The sequence below is a fragment of the Maniola hyperantus genome, chromosome 5 (genome assembly GCF_902806685.2).
Source record: "Maniola hyperantus chromosome 5, iAphHyp1.2, whole genome shotgun sequence".
Lineage (NCBI taxonomy): Eukaryota > Metazoa > Arthropoda > Insecta > Lepidoptera > Nymphalidae > Maniola > Maniola hyperantus.
In genome coordinates, this window is record NC_048540.1 from 9791029 (window position 1) to 9813018 (window position 21990).

Genomic DNA, 21990 nt, shown 5'->3' on the forward strand with positions numbered 1-21990 from the left:
ATCCGCGGCTCGCCTACCCCGCCCACATGCTTCATCAAGTAGAGGGGGATTCCAACATCCATGCTCATAACAATGTTTGTAGCTATTTCAAACATGTGTCAAAATACAAACTCTTGAAATGTGACCCTTCTTCAGAACTTACGTTTTTCTGACAGCATTCCAAGCCTTTATAAATAATTATAATGTGTACCTAAAAACACACCTAATTTATGTTATTTATGTTAGTGTGCATTTAAATAACCTCGTTACCAGTATGAAACTGTCCAACAATTTCTATTATTATCCTGTTGAGAATTACTGGCGTTCGGAGCGAAAAGAGCTGATTCACGTTTTTTTTTTAAATAACGAAGCAATTTTCGAGCAAGTAATTGCCGAGCAAGTGGCAGAAAAGTTCGTTACTTTACATAGTCGTCTTCTGCCAGTCGCAGATTTATTCCTTCCTCCGTCATGTCCATAGAATCCCGCTGGATTGCTTCATCAAGATGTCTCCGTCCACCGACTGTAAGCTGTGGTACTAGATGTGTGCGATGTAATAGTTCCCGGCAGTTAAATAGTCGCGTCTGACCTACGATGCAAGTGCAAGCTCGCGCAGGTATTGTTCGACGCGCTCGTGTACTGTGTACGCATGTCGCACTCACACTAATGCAGATGGCGAAACGCAGGGTTCAGCACGGCGTGCGGGCTGGTGTGCTTTTTTTATACCTGCAACCGTTGCGTGTGCATCGTGCGCCGCCCGTTGACGTAGACATGCGCGTCGGTATGCAGCGGTGTGACGCTGAAGCCGCCGCCTTCGGCTGGCGCCACCACGCAGTGCCGCGGCTGGATCGACGGCCCGTACAGCTGCAGCGCGGTGCCGTTGCCCGAACCCACCTACATATCAATATATTATGACAGAAAGAACCAGTACAAGTTGAATACAATCTTACTACAGTTAAGGGTTCGGTTTCCACTAACTACGAGTGGAGAGAAGACGATATGTGCACTCAACTAATCAGATTATTAAAGATATTTACTTCCTAAAAGTAGAATAATTGATGTTTTTATAATAAATAGGATAAATAATAGCAGCACATTTAGTAGAGCGGAGTGGGATACGGTGGCTCTTTCTTGGTGAGTCTGGCCATCAATAATTAGTTAGAGGTATAAATTAAAGATAAACTGTGTCTTAATTTCTTTATATAGTTTAAAGTGAATGAGATAAAGATAATGAAAGCTCGCTTTTGAGGTGAAATCAAAACTGACAAAAGGCTTGTGATCTAAGCACTAATACTAGGTACATTTATATATTGTAACATTTTAATACACCGGTGTTGTCCATTCTGTGAAGTGAAACTGACAGTCTGATGTTCAGCTGATGTGATTTAAAGGCAATATTCACCCTGCTCTACTTTTGACCTCTCAACTCCACTTCCGTAGAAACACCCAATTCTTAGCTCCACTCTGCTTCTCTTTTCCGTCTCTAGCTTCAGTGGAAAGTGGAAACACATACCAATACATATCGTTATCGTTATTTTAACACTAAAATACAATGTTACAGTATTTTTGCTGTTTGTAGTTAAAATACTATCCCGACATTTTGAAGTACCTAGTTACTTTTAGCTACTACAAAGCAGAACTACATAATGGCCTTATCGTGTTAACACTTCGTTACGGTAGATATAATGCTAAAATGTTTGCCGAAAGAAAAATAGCTCAAATGTTCGTTCTCTGTACAAAATGCATTTAAAGTTTGCATCAAACTTGTTTGAATATGAAACTCTTCTATGAATGCGCAACTTGATTAAAAGGGAAATACGATGAAGTTTGTTTTGAATTTGAATGAAACTTTCAAATCCAAACTCTGATATTTAACTTACGTACTTACTACTTACTATACATTTTAAAGCAGCAAAGGGTAACTCTCATGTATAATAATTAAACTGCAAGTAAGATGCAGTTTGCAAACCTGCATTGTGCAAAACTCTCAAGATACCCTTGATGTATGCCAAAATATTGTTCCTATGAGTAGGTATGATTGTAAAAATCCTAGGCATTCATTTTCAACTGAACGGAATGTTGTATTGTTAATAATAATCATTTATTCTTTACGCGAGTCAATGTCATGACTTTTAGGGCGATCTCTGTGTATCGTTATACGCTGTTGCTAGGTTGGTATCCGGTACTTGACGACTACCGTGCATCGAGCGAGAGGTGTAGCCACTCCTACTTTGAATTCATTGTGCGGATCGCGAAACTGTGTTAATATGGTAATGAATGCCGTGTACGTGTAGATCATTTGTTTTATGCCAATGGAACATATTTCTTAGGATAAAATGTAATATTTTCCGAAATTCTAATTATTTATATATTAAAAAATAATATGGGTAAAAAACTGTGTCCGATGGGACAACAGCGTGATAATAATTTGAATTATAAACTTCGCGATACAATTTACGCCTTCACGCGGGCGCCATATCCTGCGCGCGGTTTGTTTATCAAGCGTAAGTATGTATGTGAAACATAAAACTCGCACGCGATTCTATACAAAAATAGTCGTGCCCGCTTTTACGCAAAAAATAGTAACTTTCAATTTTATAGTATCTAAGTAAATCAGATATTATCATAATTTACCACGAAGCGGCATATAAGAAGCACGTGATCCATTATACAATACAATTTTTGACTGTCCGGAGCGCTAATAATAATCTGACTTTATTTTACGTAAGCAATTATTGCGGTATTCTTACGACCCATCATTCACAAACAAAACTCAGGTTTCATACTGCCACTGACTTAATATCATCGTTGTTGTTTGTTTTAGTGACTTTTAACTAAAAGTCGCAACTGCGCCATATGGCACAATTTACTTCGCCAAAGAAGTTTTGTATGGAAATTACAAGTAAAAAGTTATAGAACATCAAGTTATATTATGATTAAATTACATTAGACTAAAGATTTTGTCCCTCTGCTACGTACGTTGTGGATGCGGCGCACTTTATATACATGGATCAGTTTGTTAGGTTGGCGGTCGAAGACGACGTTCTTCCATGTACCGCGTACATAGCGGAGTTATGTGATAATATCTCCGAGCAACTACAATACGCGTGAATCAATAACGTCACACGTCACGTCTTGTCTTCGTGCGTAGCGTGTTCGTGGGTTGCAGGTGACATTATCACATATATGTCTAATGTATATACAAATTTAAGTGCGGAAACCAGCCCAGAGCGAAGAAGAAGAAGATGTATATACAAAGTGAAGCTAAGTAAATGTGCGTTACGTGACCGTGCGCCACAGTGCACTATGGGACGAAACCGACAATATCGTCTCAAAAATGCATTTTGTATAACTATGATTACAATAGTTTTTTTTAAAGATATCATTAATAGAAGACTATAAGCACTTGTTAATGTAAAAATTATATACAAATATCCATTATTTACATTCAAAACTTGAACTTGAAGTGGTGAGTCGAATTTATGTAATTTTCGTAATGTAGCGAACCAAGATTTACGATGTCGATTCTGGGCTGGTTTTAAAATAAAGGTATATGTGTTGTATATGGTTGAAGAGGTAATTCATCCTGCTTTAAAAAAAAATTAAAACGAAAATTCTAAAATTCTTGTACAGTGAGTTACAAAATATTTTTATAGAACTTAAAAAATGTCTCTTTTTAAAACTTTAAATTGACTTTTGACAGTTACCTACGTTTCCCTATGTGGAGATATTTATGTCATTGAATTCAATATTTTCCCCATTATATAAGGCAAGAAAAAAATCTTGCCCGAATTTGCCCCTTTCAAATAAAACACATTTATGCATCGAGTGGTAAAAATGATGAATTTTGAAAAAAATCAATATCTTACTTCTTTTTGAGTTTTATTAGAGTTTTCAGTTTAAATATATTTTACTGGATTATTTCAAGCCTTTCTCATTTTAATCCAAGTAAAAATATAATCAAATTCCTGAATATTTGCTTTTTGATGAAATTTTATGTTGGTTGATAAATAATGTTATTAGTGCTGACCAGGTTCATTATTATGGATTTAATTATAATAGTTACAATGAAAAAATGATTTTTGGGTGCAAAACTGTTATCAGTTCGCTTGTAGGGGCTAATTTACTAAAATTCCTTGAGTTTCGGGTCATACCTACTGTACAAAATACCATCAATTTACACCTCATCGATTTTTTACGAATTATCATTGCATTTTAGAAATTAGAGGAGTTGACAAAGATTTAATAAAGGCTCTATGTAATTCTACAGGCCTTGGCATTATGTAGGCCTGCCGATCCAAAAAAGTTTGGCGAATATACAAAACTGCTCAGTTATTATTATGTGGATAAAACATAGCTCTTCAGTTAACAAAATTTTAATAAGTAGCTAGGTACATGAAGAAAATAATAATATAATAAGGCACTTTGCTTTATTTTTGCATATCTGATACTTGTAGTCAGCTGCTGATGCCCAGTAATCAAGAAGTAAGTACAAAAAAAACTAACCACGCACGAAAGTGCTTTAGGTCAATGACAAATGAAAACGTTTTCCATGCTCTTATATACATAAACTTCTAATCTTATAAGATATCCAGTCAAAGAAACAATTTGAAACAATTTAAAAAGAGCTCTTTGAAGTAACTAAGAACGTTTTATAACCATCCTGCATCTAATTATGATAAAATTGTTAGCAAATTGTCAGTTTCAGTATTTGTAATTTTTAAGGGAAAAAAAATTAATGCCTAAATCTTTTAAATGGCTGAAATTTCGTACAATATATTTGCGAAATGTCATAAAAACTCTTATTTAATTTTCTTTTAAATATTATACGTATTTATATTCGCAAAATGTCATAAAAAAGCTTATTTATTTTACTTCATATTTTTTTATTATGTTTAGTAAAAAATATTTACCTTGAAAAGGTTAAAATATTAAAGCTTATATATTAAAGATTATATGTAAAAAAAATCATCGGTTTATTTCAAATAATAAAAAAGTTACGGATTTTTGAGACGCTACACACCGTTTTGTCCCACAGTGCAGTGGGACAGCGCCTTTAGTTCAACCCACCTCAACAAGGTCCGTAATTCGCACGCGGCGGCCATTCTCAAGCGTAGATCCGTCGGGCGCCACTTCGACGAGCATGGGCTCGTTGCCGGGCCGCGCGCTGCCCGTGCCCGCGCCGGACTTCTTCTTGCGTCGCCGCGGCTGCACGTCCGACGGCCGCCGCCGCACGTGAAACATGATGGAGCCTAGAAAAAAATATTTATTCGAGTTGTAACACAAAATCCATACTTATCCAGACCTAATATTATAAATTCGAATGTATGTATGTTTTAGTGGGTCGTGACACCAGGGCTCTGCCTGAAAATCAGCGCAGCAGTAGTCAAATACTGCAGTATCATGCTGAGGCAGTAGCTCTTTCAGCTCAAACAAGGCATAATTTTTATTTTTAGTACTTTCTGGGTAGTAGCTTTAAGTTTACCTAGTTTTAATTTTGTAATTTTATAACATCTTGTTATATTTTTTTTTCTTGTATTGTTTTGTGAGCTGAATAAACTTTTATTTATTTATTATTTTATCTGTCTGTTATCTTTTAGGACCCATATACTTAAGAATGACTTGCCAGGGTCGCACCAAGTCGAGCGTGCCAACGCAAATCAACGTTAATCAACTATTACGTAATTTTTTTGCAAATTCATTAATATTTTTGAACATACAAAAGTTATTTGAAAAAATAATAGGAGAAGAGGCGTAATACGTTTGTATGGCGCAGAGCGTAGAAAGGACAACCTTGACCTATTTTGACGAAATGCACAGGACAGCATGAAAATCCCACGGGACTGTTAACAACCAAACCAAACCGCGACTGAAAAATTGTCTATGGCTGGATCATAGGCAATAGCAGTGGCGTGCACTACTTTTAAGCCAGGATAGGCATTAGTTAGGTAGGAACCTGTTTACTGGCAGGTCATAATGAAAAATATGCATTGAGCTATTACAACTGGGGTACGCAGTGCATTTATGCCTCTATGACCTGCACGCTACTGTTAAGTTTCAACAGCTGCCATCTAGTTAATACTTGAGATAACTGAAAAGCTTTTGGGGCGGTCCGCTCCTCAATAGAGGCTGTACAAAATAAACAAATTTCAAATTTTGTCATAATGTTATGTTTTTAGAATCTAAAACGTACTTAAATTTACGGAAAATAATATCAATAAATTAATTAAACTGAAAAAGTACAGAATCATAATCTTATTTTGATTGCAACAGATAAACATTCATTTGTTTTTACGAATTTAAATCCCGCGCGGTTTTCAAAACACGTCTGATATAAATTTCTCTCTTATGATTGGACAGAAGCTCTGCCTTTTTGGCCCAGTCATTTGACGCACACATTGACAGATTTCTAGGAGAAATGAGAGACACACAAAGACGTTGTCTTGTGTAATTATACTAAACCGTAAGCATTTCGAGACGCAGCTTTTGGTCCGATGTCGAGTTTTTGAAGAAGTGTACTTACCCAATATTAACATAATTATTTTATACTTTATGTAATAGTTTTTTTTAATAATTCTATACTAATTATGTAATACTAATTAGATATAAAAAATGTTTATTTTATTTTTTAAAAGCTTACATTTTGTAGATTTTGTAGATCCCAAATGATAGGGTAAGCAGTGCCTATATGCCTCTATGGCCTGCACGCCACTGGGCAATAGGCATTCACGTGGTCATAAGTCCCGCAAATTGCTATTGCGCTGGAACCACGTCTCATTAATATCGAAATGACGTCATTTGACTTATATTTAAGTAAAAATATACCATCAGCTCGAAACTTCAGTCTAGTGCTGACGTCACTAAAATGGCAGCCACGCGCATTAGCAATTTGCGGGACTAATACAGTCCATTAAATACTTGAATCGTATTGCACGGCGCGATCAAAATTGATTTTAAGTTCTTATACCTACTACAGATTATAATAAATTATTTGGCTCGGAATGAACTCGGACAAGAATCAAACTGTCATTTACTGAAACAACCATATGAATTTTAATAACATTGGTTCAGTTTTGAATTATGATATTTTTGCAAGAATTTTGAAAAACCAATTTCATAATGTGTGTATTATAGATAAAATTAATGTGAATATACAATACAAATAGTGCAGTTAAATTTACTGTGAGATCCAACTTTGGACACTGAGAGAGCCACTGAGTGCGATCGTATAGCGCTAAGAGCGCTCGAACGAGACGTTAGTGGCGCGGAATGCTCTGGCCTCTGTGCTATGAACTTGTTGAGGTCTAGTGTCAACATCATTAGTGTCTACTGTCGCTTGTCGCGGCTCGTAACGCTTTACCGAAGCCCGGGACAGTACCTACACATCTACTTATATGTAGGTGCCTAATACACGATGCAACTGCAACTGCTGCTCCTGCTCTAATTCAGCGCAGGCAATACAGATTTCAAGCTGTACATGATAACTCAAACATTTTTACAATATTAATATTAGTAAAAATCAACTAAATAGTTTTAGTTAATTGATTCTTATATACAAAATATGATATATTATATATTTATATGATAACTTAGCACTATTGCCTCTAAAATTCTATGTAGGTACCTAATAAAGCCAAAATTTTCATTTTAAAAGTAACTGTGTACTCGCGGCCGATTTGTCAGCAAAAGTTGCTGCTTCATTAATCACGGCCTGTCAATACAAAGCGACGGTGCCTTTGTTCAAGTTAACAACTTTTAAGCATTTTTTTTTATAAATCTCATGTTTTGTGAATGTTTATAAATTAATTCAACAGACAATATTTGTTGCTAGATAATGCCTGCAACTAAGTCCGCCTGAATTTAATTCTTTTTTAATCGGGAACTCTTTAATTTTCGGGGTAAAAAGTAGCCCATGTCCATCCCCGGCGCATCCCAGGGATCTCAGCTAACTCTGTACCAAATTTCATCAAAATCGGTCAAACGGTTGGGCTGTGATTTGTGAAAAGCTAGCAATCAGACACACTTTCGCATGTATAATACATATTATAGTATGGATGAAAAATAAAAAATAAACCATGTAGGTACGAGATGGTGTTACATGCATGCGATCAAATAATTAATCGCATTAAAAAACCGGCCAAGTGCGAATCAGACTTGCGCACTGAGGGTTCCGTAGTAAGTACAATCGTATTTTATCAACATTTTGTAAGATAAATCAAAAACTACTTACTAGATCTCGTTCAAACCAATTTTCGGTGGAAGTTTGCATAGTAATGTACATCATATATTTTTTTTTGTTTTATTATTCTTTTATTTTAGAAGTTACAGGGGGGGGGACACACACATTTTACCACTTTGGAAACCACCACCACGTACCACGTCTCCCGCGCAAACTATTCAGTTTAGAAAAAAAATATATTAGAAACCTCATATCATTTTTGAAGACCTACACATATGGGTTTGATGAAAAATAAATTTTTGAGTTTCAGTTCTAAGTATGGGGAACCCCAAAATTTATTGTTTTTGTATTTTTGTGTAAAAATCTTAATGCGGTTCACAGAATACATCTACTTACCAAGTTTCAACAGTATAGCTCTTATAGTTTCGGAGAAAAGTGGCTGTGACATACGGACGGATAGACAGACAGACAGACAGACATGACGAATCTATAAGGGTTCCGTTTTTTGCCATTCGGCTACGGAACCCTAAAAACGTAGTACTTTAAACATGAACTGATCCATATAATATATACTACGTATAATAAACAGTCGACTATAGAACTAAATCAATAATAGGTAGGTACAGGTACGATTGGCATAAAATATGTATTCAATAATAAGGCTAAGTATCAAATTAGGCCAGTTAATTTTACATGGGTGTACCTAAACTTCTAAATGTTTATTAGACATAGGTACGTATTTTCGGTTAGTGGGAATCCTCACACGAGGCCCATGTTGGCATTGGACATCCATCGGTTAAGACACGATATAATTTTACTACATATTATAATTTTTTTTTTTATTACAATAAAACTTAAAGCTAGCCTTATCTAATTACTATATAAATCATGACCGCGTGGAATGGTGCCAAAAATACTGGCTGCATTTCCGCGCTGGACAGCCAGGCTGATCCGTTGCGCAAAAAATGAGCCAGCCCTTCTGTCACCAGATGAGGCTATAATTATAATGACAAAGCTATGTGTTTTATAGTTACCAAGTAAAAGTTCCTTTTCTCCGTACCGTAGTCGCGAACTAAATGATCGGTGAAAGAACATTTTGCTATAATACTTTGTTCATTGTCATGACTAGGCACCAGGCAGCCTAGGGCGTGTTATGTTCACTACCTAACTTCAAAACAACATGCCACGCGGCGATCTAATTGTGACTGCTGTTATTGTACGTCTACCTATATTCAGCTGTAAAACTATTGAAGGTAATCAACAGCTCTATAGTTTAAGGGTGAGTGTCGCATTAAGTTATTAATTTAAATTAGGGTCGCGCTTTTACATCAAGGTTGTTAGGGGTACGTAGGGACCGTATTACTAATCCTCCACTGTTCGTCTGTCCGCCCGTCCGTCTGTCTGTCAGAGGGCTGTATTTCATGAAACGTAATAGGTAGAAAGGTAATATTTTTACAAAGAGTGTGTCCGACTCATTCATCCGAGACATTCTTTATTCTAGCAGTTCGTATTAGAAACGAGTGGAAACGAGGAATCTCGTGGAGGAGGCTCGTAAGAGTCCGTGGAATTTCGTTATGATATTGCTGGGATAAGTTTATTATCATTACAATCGATACATCTATAAAAGTTTTAGCTTAGTACCTACTACCCATCTCCTACCCTGTATAATTCTGTACTGTTTCAACGTCTGTAATATTTTATCTAACACAAAAAATACAAATACACTACTAAATATTAATGTACATCTACTGCAATGTTAAATTTTCGTTTATATTCATAGTCTCCAGACTAGGAGTTATGACGACAATCTGTCAAGGGACCTGTGTCGTTCTGAAGCTTGTTCTGAAGCTTTTCTGAGGTAGGTAGATACGACTCGTTTGTTATTCTACCGTTCGTATATATAGGTAATATATTATTAATTATTAATTAATATCTTCAAATATGACATCACTGAAAAATAATTTTATTGTTTACTACTTTTATCTTCATTTAAAAATTTGCCTTAAAAACGTTGCACCTTTGACAAACATTGCACTAGGCGATTTATGGAGATTATCCATTTGAAAAAATATTAAATAACATTTTGATAACGAATTGTATTTATCCGTTTTACGTAAAAATTGAATTTATTTGAGATACCGCCACTTAACTGAAACTCAAACAATGTACCTACTCGTAGTTTAGATTTAAAGGGTAAATTAGAGGGCATGATAATAAATAGCCAGTAGAAATTTCTCAATTCCCATTTTTAGGGTTCCGTACCTCAAAAGGAAAAACGGAGTCTTTATAGGATCACGTCTGTCTGTTGGCTGTCAAGAAACCTACAGGGTACTTCCCGTTGACTTAGAATCATGAAATTTGGCAGGTAGGTAGGTCTTATAGCAGACATAAAGGGAAATATCTGAAAACCGTGAATTTAGGGTTACATCACACACAAAAAAAAAAAATGTGGTCATGGGCTCATAATTGGTATTTTCAATTTTCGAAGTAAGATAAGTTCTATTATCAAGTGGGAATTCATATGAAAGGGCTTTACCTGTGCATTCTAAAACAGATTTTTATTTATTTTTATGCATCATTGTTTTTTATTATCGTGCAAAATGTCGAAAAAATACAACTGTAGTACGGAACTCTCGGTGCGCGAGCCTGACTCACATTTGGCCGGTTTTATTTTCATTATCTACTTACGTCTACGAGTATCTGACTGTCTGCTAGCTTTTCACGGCCCATCCGTTTAACTCGTTTTGACGAAAACTACAGAGATAGCTTGCATCCCGCGAGCGGACAAAGGCTACTTATGGTCCCTGAAAGAGTTCCAAGGTACAGGATTTTTGAAAACCTAAATTCACGCGGACGAAGTCGCAGATAGGTATAATCTAGTAGGAATATATATTATATAATATATAGTCAAATAGTAATATATAAAGTACTAATTGTTGCTGGGCTGATTTTCAATCGCCATCTTTAAACTGAGGATTAAGTTTGAGATTTTGACAGTTTTTGTAAAGGAAATCAATACGAATTATTACTTCCTACATCCACGAGGAAATCTATCAATGTCTATTTGTTAGTTAAAGTTTATTTGGCGACTGAAATATCAGCCCTAAGACACTTTACTAATGAAGGCATTCCTCTAAAATTTCGTGCCAGTTGCTTAAGGTGACACAGGACGCTCGATCGAAATTGGCAGCGCACGTGGGTAACATGTTTGCTTTTCACTTGACATTGTATGAGAAAGGTGAGAGGCACGATGATTTTCACCGAAATCAAGCGCGCGAAAAGGGTTTAGGAAAGGTATTTTTGAGAAAAAACTACTGATTTTATGTTTGCAAAGTAAAGTTATTTCAACCAATGAATAAATAAACTATGTCTAATGATATTTTTTTTTAGAATTTTCATATTCCTAATCTTATTTATTTACGCCCAAAGTTGACATAAATTTAGTGTTAAAATAGGAATCTTTTGAGGCTCGTAACTTTTAAATCAATATTTTTTTCAATGTTTTATATATCAATGAACCTAGATAAAGACGAGGTAAATCGATATAATTCTTAGTTTTGTGCGTACAATATCGAATATTGTTGTATTTTCCCTCCTACGTTTGTATGAAGAAAGCACTGAAGTGAGTCCCCTTAAGTGAAAATCAATACTCTGCGAGTACCTACGTTATTTGCACATCACCGAAAAACAACGGCAGACGCGTAAATATATAAGTTTAGCAGAAATTAACATTCAGTTTATATATTTTACTCTGTTTTACTTTACTTTCGTAAACATTTCGTTCGTGGTTCTTTCGAAATCTATACACATTATATTTCTATTTGAGAGCTTTCACAATTCAATGTAGCTAATATAATATAATAATATAGGTTCTCTCTAAAATAGTAGATTAAGCGTTGTACTTCAATGACCTCAATAGTAGGAACGGATATTAATACTAGGTACATTGTTGCAAGGATATATTTTTTTATTCTAAAATCCCGTTCACACGGCATTAACACACCGCACGTAGTTTTGCAGGATAATCCTTATCGAATACGTACCTGGTAGCAAACGTTTTAACCGTGTAATATGCTGAGTATAGAACTGGTAACACAGTTAAAACTTTGTGAATAGTTTTAAATTCATATTTCGCCAATAGGCCAATTCATATTCGGTAAAATGTATCCTGCAATAAACAACGTGCGTTACCGTATGTGCGGGGTCTAAGATGTAACATTGATCGACCACTGGAAGGAGCGGCAAGTCCATTGTTAATATACGAGTACTTGCGTAGTTGTGTATGTATTGTCCATAAACATAATAAAGACCTACTAACAAATATGCCACCAATACCTACTCCTTCCTATTCAGGTCACATAAAGTTTAGAAATTGTATTTGAAAAGAGCGTATCAACAACTTCATGGATCTGATTTTGAAAAGTTCTAGCATGAGATAACTTTGGAAACTACAGTAATACAACTTTAAGGACACAATTCAAAATCTCTCACGAGCTAAACTAGTATTTTCGACGAAATCTCCCAAAAAAGATTAGACTGGAGACATTCAATAATACCTACACAAAAAGAAATAAACTAGCAAGTGATTTGATTCGATCACCATAATTAAGAGAATAATAATAATGATTTTAACGGTTATTTAAGTTACTCACGGTATTTATTTTAATTAGTATTTTAAGCTGAAAATTGTTCAGGCAGAATCCGCAGAGCGGCATTCATAAAACAAGAGCTACTCGACGTTGCACTGGAATAAGTAAAATGTAGAATTGGATGGAAGCTGCATTTCAATTGTTTGTTAAATGGAGGGCGAAATAATACCTATTTCAAAAACTTTTTCGTGCCTACTTAAATACATAGAAATACATAGATATGTTTACAACATGTAAAAAATCAACAATCTCTATGCACTAGATTGGTAGGTAATTTTTTGATGCGAGTTGTAGCTTTTGCTTATAATTTGATGGCCAGGGTTTGCTTGGTTTGATAGCTTTGTACATGGATGATGATCATGTATCATGGATCATGATAGGAACATTACTTTTATTCCGGACAGCAATCTATCTATACATTTACTTAAATCTGCTTAAATGTAAGTAACACATAATAAGTGGATGACAAGTGTCAACCGCCCCTGACCTTCTAGTGTGTGCTCTAATTTAAAATTTTCGTGACTCATAAAAATTAGACTAGCTGCTACACTGCGAGTTCCAACGATACGTGAAGTACATCAAATTAAAAACGGACTTCCAATAAAACGATAGACACAAAATTGTCTAGTTAAAAAAATAAACATTTTCTAATAAATAGGCACTGAACCCTATTTAGTAGCTATAAATTATAATATACATATAGAAGCAACAAAAGAAATAGGTAGAAAAATTTGTGGCTAAATTTTATTGTACAATCGATCGACGCACGGGAGTGGCTATTCCTCGTGGCTATTCCACATATCTACATACTCGTATGACCTACCCATAGGTACATTAATTGTCAACGATGATTGAACATGAGATTTGATCTAAATCTACACCCAAAACCTTTTTGCATAGGTATTGTGAAATACTTACACTTATGTTAGAATATTTACACTTGAGAGCTTTCTTATCCGATTTTCGTCAACGTTCGGGAAAGCTTGTTCACTTTAACGTTAAGTGGCTTTTTAGGGCAGAACTTCTACTGATGGCATATATAAAAATACATACATACAATGTTCATACAATGCCCGCGACTTCGTCCACGTGGATTTCGGTCTTTAAAAATACCGTGGGGACTCTTTAATTTTCCTGGATAAAAACTAGCTTAAGTATCTCTCAATGTATATCCACTATATCCATACAAAAAATCACATCCATGCGGATTGGTTGCTCCATTGCAACGTGATTAAAGGACAAACCAATAAACAAACACACTTTCGCATTTATAATATGGGTAGTGATAGGTAACAATTCTTTCTTTAGAATGCTAAATATCAATAGGGTCGTTTTAATAAAAGGAAGTGATTTTTTGTACAGCGCTAGTTTATGGGGCTAGAATTCATTAAAGAGAATAATTTTAAAAAATCATGATTTTTATTTAATTTTAACATGAACGTCACGCCTGTACGGAAGACGTCACAATCCGTAAACAACATTCAATTTTTAACATAAAAACCGACCAAGTGCGAGTCAGGCTCGCGCAATAAGTGTTCCGTACTACAGTCGTATTTTTTCGACATTTTGCACGATAATTCAAAAACTATGATGCATAACATAAATAAAAATCTGTTTTAGAATGTACAGGTGAAGACCTTTCATATGATATCGTTTTCAGATTTTCCCCAAATGTCAGCTGTAAGATCTACCTACCTGCCAAATTTCATGATTCTAGGTGAACGGTAAGTACCCTGTGGGTTTCTTGACAGACAGACGGACAGACAGTGATCCTATAAGGGTTCCGTTTTTCCTTTTGAGGTACGGAACCCTAAAAATTTACTAATTTCTGCAAGAAAATATTTTCTTATGTTGAAAAATTGTTCACGCTATATGATGTCAAAAATCGCTTTCCGTACAACGTGACGTTTATAATTAATTATTTTAAAAATGAATAAAGTCATGAATTTTTAATTTTTGTTTTTAATAATGAATTCTAGCCCCATAAACTACCGCTATGCAAAAAATCACGTCGTTTTATTATTACAGTCTAAAACCCTATTACCTATTAGATGATGCCCGCGACTTCGCCTGCGTGGATATAGATTTTTGGAAAATCCCGTGCAAACTCTTTGATTTTCCGGGGTAAAAAGTAGCACATTATGTGTTAATACAGAGTATTGCTATCTCCATTGCAAATTTCAGCCAAATCTGTTTAGTCATTGTGGCGTGTAGGAGAAACAAATATCCAGAACATTATAAGAATTAGGATTAAGTAGATTTGAACTCTAGACACAGAAGAAGTACATCGTATATCTATTACAAGCACAACGACCGTATCTGCTCTTTAACTATGCAACTGCCATGGGAGACAGCCCAGACCTCACTGTGTACCTAGTAGTTGTAATATTATGAGAATTAACATGATATTTTAGTTCGCGACAGGTCGAGGTGGCAATCGGGGTACGAGGCGGGGAGACATCCCGCACACACCGTACCTCCAATATCAATTTATAACCGACAGTTTCTAAATCTCATCAATTTTTGTGGTCAGGTTCCGTACAGCATCAGGATTCAAGAGTTGGAATCCAAATCTTTTATGGGACAATGTCGCAAAGCTTCTCTATCGATTAAAAAATTACTCAAATCGGTTCAGAAATCTCGGAGATTTCGGTTTATACAGTAGAAAAACACAAATCCTCCTTTTCTGAAACTCGGTTAAAAAGTAGCCTATTAATAATTCTCCCTGATTAATTCTCTACTTGCCTATGAAAGTCCCGTCAAAATAGGTTCAGTCGTTCCGAAGACTAGCCCGTTCAAACAGACAGACAGACAAAAATTTTAAAAACGCGTGATTCAGTTTTGGTAAGTTCAAATAACCATATGAGCTTAATTTTAGGTAGTTATTTCGAAATTACAGACAGACACTTCAATTTTATTTATTAGTATAGATATAAATAAATCTTGAATTCAACCTAAAGAAAGTAGTAGCTAGCTTAATTCGATAGACTGAAAAAAATGGTCACTGCATTGGAGTCCCGTGTTGTAATTTGTAATCAATAATCATTCAACGACCTGCCTTGGATTCCCAAAAGTTGCAGACCTAATTAGCAAAAAAGCTCTTGTCCCCTAATTACGTCTAATAGGTATAGCGGTGCCATCAGACAGTGGTTACTAATTGAATGCACTAGATATCCAATACTGAAACTACTTTAGAGACAACTCTGAGCCTCAATAGCTCAACAGTTAAAAACCCCACCCGTTGCACTATTGTCGTACCTACTCCTAGATCAAGGTTAACGCTTAGTGGTAGGGGAAAAGGGAATATTAGTCACCATTGGCTAATATTCTTTTAACAAAAATTGACACCGGTTAAGATGTTTTAGGAAAACACGTCATCTTGTTACAGACAACGTTTTAGTATCTATCGCTATATAACGGCCGCTATGACTTGATGGTACTAGGATTGAAATTGGACCTTAACAATGCTACGCTACCGCATTTAACTCATCAGTGCTATGATACCACATTGAACGCATCCATTCAGTAGGTGAAAATACTTAAATCTTTTATCGCTACAGAAAGTAGCACATAAAGTAATAGTCGTTAGGACGTGACCTTTCCAAATGTGGAACGTGATCCGTTTCTAACACAATTTCAGGATGGCAAGAATATAGCTCTCCCTTTTATAAAGTAGGTACTTATCTACTGAAAAACTTCCTAGATTTAATTTATTTCGTTCGTGACACGGGTTTTTTTCGATGTTACTGCATAACTCCATCAAATATTAACCGTTTTTGACAATTATTTTATTCTGACCAAGGTTATATGTACCCAGTAGCGTGCAGGTCATAGAGGCATAAATGCACTGCTTACCCCAGTTGTAAGCTCAATGCCTACCCTGGCTTCAAACCCTGTGCACTGTATGTACCGTGTACTAATAGGTATAGTACGCGACAAGTTGAGATAGCAATCGGGGAGGGTACGTACGCCCCGCAAACCCGAATAGCCTCCGCGCTAAGCCGGTACGGGCGAACGCGGGTGTGCGGGGTGTTCCAATGCCTCATACTCCGATTGCCATCTCGACCTGTCGCGGACTAGGATAGGTCTCACGTAAACATTATGATCTGATGAATAGTTTCGGAGATGGAAGACTCCTCAAAGGGTAGTAACAAATCAATGAAAATCAGTGTAATAGCTTATTCAAAAGTAATTTTTTTAATCATAATACACTAGTTTTCAATCTTGGTAACATGTTCGATTGCTGTTAAAAAAAATTGGTAGCGAAACTCAGTGCAATTCAATACGAGATTCATTATCATTCAGATCATTTCACGAGAAAGGTTTATATCTTTTGTAATATACTTACTTATTATTCATATTTATTATTCATCTATGTAAAATGTAGATAAGCTCACCCGGACAAAGCCGAGGTAGGTCAACTAGTTAAATAATAAATAACATTAAACATCCAATTTGTCTCAACAAAAACTCTAATTCATACAGATATTTGTGGATTTTGTAAGAATACGAGTAAATACAGGCAAATCGGTGAGGTAATACAGATAGGCAACACGGAACGTTACCTGCCACCCACTAAAGTAATTTTCGCGAGAAAGGACGAAACATTGGCCTTCTCCTAACCCAATATATGGCTTATTTGTCCTAAGAGGCGCTTTTTATAGGGTTTTTGGGTCAAACAACCGCAATTTTCTTGACATTTTACGATTCGATATAAACGACTTCTAGCTAGCTGATCTGTTCGGCTTCGCTCAGGTGACAGATATATCTATACATACATAATATCATATAGCCGTGGTATGTTATTTCAGAATATAGTAGCTTTTTAACGGTGAGAGAAATATTAAAATCGGTTCAGTAGTTAGAGTTTATCGATTACAAACATATCTTTCCCCTTTATCCATACTAATATTATAAATGCGAAAGTGTGTCTGTCTTTCTGACTGTCTGCTAGCTTTGAACTCAAAATTTTCTCCTCTTGTGAGAAAAAAAGTTGAGAAAAAAAATGAAAAAAACCTTTTTGAGTGCAACATCCGCCATATTAATTTTGTTCATTTAAAAGCTAGCCTATGTCGCTCGGACTATAGATCCAGACCCGGACAAATCGATTGACACCCCATTCATCAAAATCGGCTCAGTAGTGTAGACGCTACGGTGGAACACACATAAATACAAATCTACATAGACTGCTTAAACCACAACCCTTCCTTTTGGCCTTGCCGTAGTCTGGTAAAAAGAGTAACTGCCGAGTTTCTTGCCGGCTCTTTTCAGTGGAATATGCTTTCTGAACCGGTGATAGTCTTTAACTCTTAACATATTATCATAAGATGCACATGTTGTCCTACTTGAAATAAATATAATTCGTTTCATTTCATATAAGTAGGAAGGAAAATTCAAAGGAAAATATAATACCTATTCTCAGAAAATGGAAAAGGTGTACAAACTATTACAGTCGACAGATATACATATATGTTGCTAATGATGACTGAGTTATGTTGTATGAATATGCGGTATAAAATCGATAGGTCTAGAGAACTGTTACTCTACTTGACTTTTACGCGTTTTGTGAACATTAAATAGGGCATACGAACTAAGAAAAGAAGGAGGTACAAAACCATTATCATGTAACCGTTGCTCTTTTAACCTCTATTAACTATGCCAAAACAACAGTTTGATCTTGCTTATTAGATTACTTCATAAAGATCCTCCAGTACGAGAAGTAAAGAAGTATAATAGCAATAATTCATGACTTTTCTAAATGAGCATCCGTATTAAGAAGTACATATGTGCGAAGGTTTAAACAATAGACAACGTATCTATAGTTAAGTGTACAAATCGTAATCCGAATAGTTATGTTGATCCTTATCTCGCTAAAGGTCAATTACTTTAAAAGCTTTATTTTAGCGGGCCACAAAAGTATCATTTACTGTTGCGAATAAAACTGGTTTACTCGAATCACATCTCTGGTCTTTTACTGGCGACAATAAAAGATGATTAGAAAGTCTCGCAGTTAGATAAGAAAGTGAATGAAATCATGCGTAAAGTTCAAAACAAGTTTTGAGACTTACGATTATGCGGCGAAAGTTTGTATAACCTAAACTTACGACCCTACGAAATCATAAGCACGATTATAAACTTTCGCGAAATGAAACCTTCAAGGACGGTATTATGCATATCGATTCGGCAAACCACCGGGCATCGAACCGCGAAACGAGTTAAAAATACCAACACGGGCAAGTGGACCGGCATCTGCGGGTACACCGGTCGGACTACTCCGCGGTGCCACATGTGTTTGTTTACTATCGGCTTCGATCGCGGCGGTGGTGGCGGCGGCGGCAAAAGCGCCCAAATCCGCTGGAGCGAAACGTCGCGGGCCCTAATAAATAGGTAGTTGTTCTGTGCCAACTTACGACGAATGCCCCAATCCATGACGACGCGACGCGCGGAGCGGGCGGCACGCGGCGCGACGTCTGCGAGACGACTGCCGCGTCCTGCCGCCCGCACGCTGCCGTTGATATATTCCCATTGTGAGCCGCAACGAGCATTGTCCGCTCCAGGGAGTCTACGCGCGAATAACTTTGGCGTGAGCCTTTGACAGCCTTTAGATTGACGGAGGGTCAACTACACAAAGCTCTCGCTCCTACTTCTTACTATACTTTTAATTCAAATGATGCTCGACAAAAGAAAAAGGCTTCATGATATTAAGTTTCATTCGAAACCAAAACACTAATAACACAAATAGAAAAGCCGTGCACAAGGACAGTTTATGAACAAAGAGATTTCTACCTATTAGAAATTCGTTTTGGTTTCAGTTGCTTTGAAACTCAGATTTCAATGAACCAAAAGCTTAATTTTCTATAATCCGCTGAAACAAATCAAATATGTACTTATAGTGCAAACATGCAACGTGCGATATGCACCGCCCGCCCTCCCACTGCTAAACATGCAGTAAAAGCCTTTCACACGATCGTCACTATTGTGGATTGTAAGGTCTACATCTCCTGAGGATGCTCCGGTGTCAGGGCGAAACGTACGTCGAGTGTGTTTTGACATTTGTGTTATGCTGCGTGGTGGTGGTGCGTATTGCGCAGTGGGAGGGCGGGCGGTGCATATCGCATGCTGCATGTTGTACCATACAGATTTGATCTGTTTCAGCAGATTATAGCAAATTCAGCTTTTGGTTCATTGTATGCCGTGGATTTACGCAACATAACGCCTGCTTTTCTATACAACACTCAGATTTCAGTTTGAAATTCAGATGGATCAGGTGCCGTTATTTGTAACATTGCGCTAGCTTCCAAAGTTTCTCTTTTACTATAATTAAAATTAATCATCAGTCGTCAGTCAGTTTAAATATTGATTGTTTAAAAATATTGATTACTTTTCCAAAATAAGAGCGTGATACCGAACGTTATTATTATATTTTACTAGCTGATGCCCGCTAATTCGTCCGCGTGGAATAAGGTTTTTTAAAAATCCCATGGGAACTCTTTGATTTTCCGGGATAAAAGTAGCCTATGTCACTCTCCAGGTCTTTATCTATACCCATGCAAAAAATCACGTCAATCTGTTGCACCGTTGCGACGTGATTGAAGGACAAACCAACAAACAAACAAACACACTTTCGCATTTATAATAAGGGTACTGAATTAAGTTGCCATATCGCTTTTGCGTATGTCCCACGTGTAAACACGGATTAAATTATGATGCTCTTAACAATCACGATTTAGAACAAAGGTGGAGAACACCCTGTTGCAAAGTAACCTCTTTTAAATTAAAACGTTAATTCCCTAGTAAATACATAACATGCAAATTGCAAAGCATTCTTGTGAATTCTATTTTTCAAGGATTAGTGCGCAAACACACGCAAAGCGGGGTACTATTAAATGCAGCAGTAAAAAATGGTAAAGTGCGAGTCTGACTCGCACACGAAGGGTTCCGTAATATCGTTCAAGATATACATACCTCACACTTTTATGTAGACACTGCAAGTTAATGATGGACAGCGTCATCTATATTATATGTGATTTAGAATGCTCTGCAGTATAGGTATTTTGACTCATCATATTTTGCGCATCTGGCTTTATTCATACAATGTTAATAGTAATTTACGTACGTTATATTTTTTCCGTTTAAATCCTATTTTGAGGATGGTGATTTTGCATTTCTATGTTATGGGTGTGTTATATTATAATATGTACATACAAAATTTAAATGCATTATTTCTACGTGTTGTATAATTTACAGCTTACAGTTCCATTTACAAGTGCAAGGTAATTTATTCTATTTTCATTTGAATTTATTAGTACTGCCAACCAACACGTTTATTGGTAGTGGATACACGAATGATGATTTAGGTATATAAGAAACTTGGAAAAATCCGTCCTTATTCCTTGTCTGCATGTATCTCTCCATCAGGTTTTTAGGTCCACGGGTTTGGGCTGGGCGTTGATTAGTCAGTGAGGCGGAACTTTTATTTTTATATAATACTAGCTGACCCGCCCCGGCTTCGCTCGGGTGGAGTATTTCGGACTGGGAGTGTCATCGTGAAGCCGTTGCTTGATACCTAAAATATCAATTCACTATCAGAAATTCTAAAATCCCCACGATTTAGGACTTTAGTACTTTGCAGCATCAGGATTGAGGAGTTAGGATCCGAAGTTCAATGATGTAGCCTATGCTTGGTATCTAAATTAATTTTGCATCATCCGCAGTTACTGAAACATTATAGTTTAGGAGTGCTGTACCCTACATCATCAGGGTTGAGGAGTTGGGACTTGAAGTCTGAGAATAAAGTCGTTGCTTGGTCCCTACAATATGAATTCACTATGAACACTTCCTGAATCTTGATAACTCAGGCGGGCAGTAACGCTGCAGCATCAGGATTAAGGAGTTGAATCCAGAATTTTTTATGTGACCACCACGAAAACTTTTTTTGTTGATTTAAAAAAAAAAATGCAAATCGGTCCAGAAACCTCGAAAAAATCGATGTAGAAAAAAGAACCACCTCCTTTTTGACAGTCGGTTAAAAACCGATGACCTTGAAATATTTACGGAACAATCTTTAAAATATCCCCTTTCTAACAAAAAAAGAATGAATGAAATCGGACTACGCGTTAATGAATTACAACTCAGTATAAATTTTAACTTTCATCCCCTCTCCTACGGGAACCATGCTGAATTTCG

General features: G+C 36.3%; 1 protein-coding gene across 9 annotated transcripts in view; it reads right to left on the reverse strand.

Annotated features, from left to right (window-relative positions):
- The window catches only part of cno (adherens junction formation factor afadin), an 82191-nt gene that overhangs the window by 33126 nt on the left and 27075 nt on the right, over nucleotides 1–21990 (reverse strand). For 8 of the 9 annotated variants that reach the window (XM_069498511.1, XM_069498506.1, XM_069498507.1 and 5 more), the window contains exons 10-11: nucleotides 5047–5228; nucleotides 703–870 (exon numbers count right to left, since the gene is read on the reverse strand). In XM_069498511.1, the coding sequence (XP_069354612.1) occupies nucleotides 703–870; nucleotides 5047–5228 (350 nt within the window). Of the gene's footprint in view, nucleotides 1–702; nucleotides 871–5046; nucleotides 5229–9189; nucleotides 9338–21990 lie in introns of those variants that run through there. The other variant, XM_069498512.1, reaches the window with a different exon arrangement.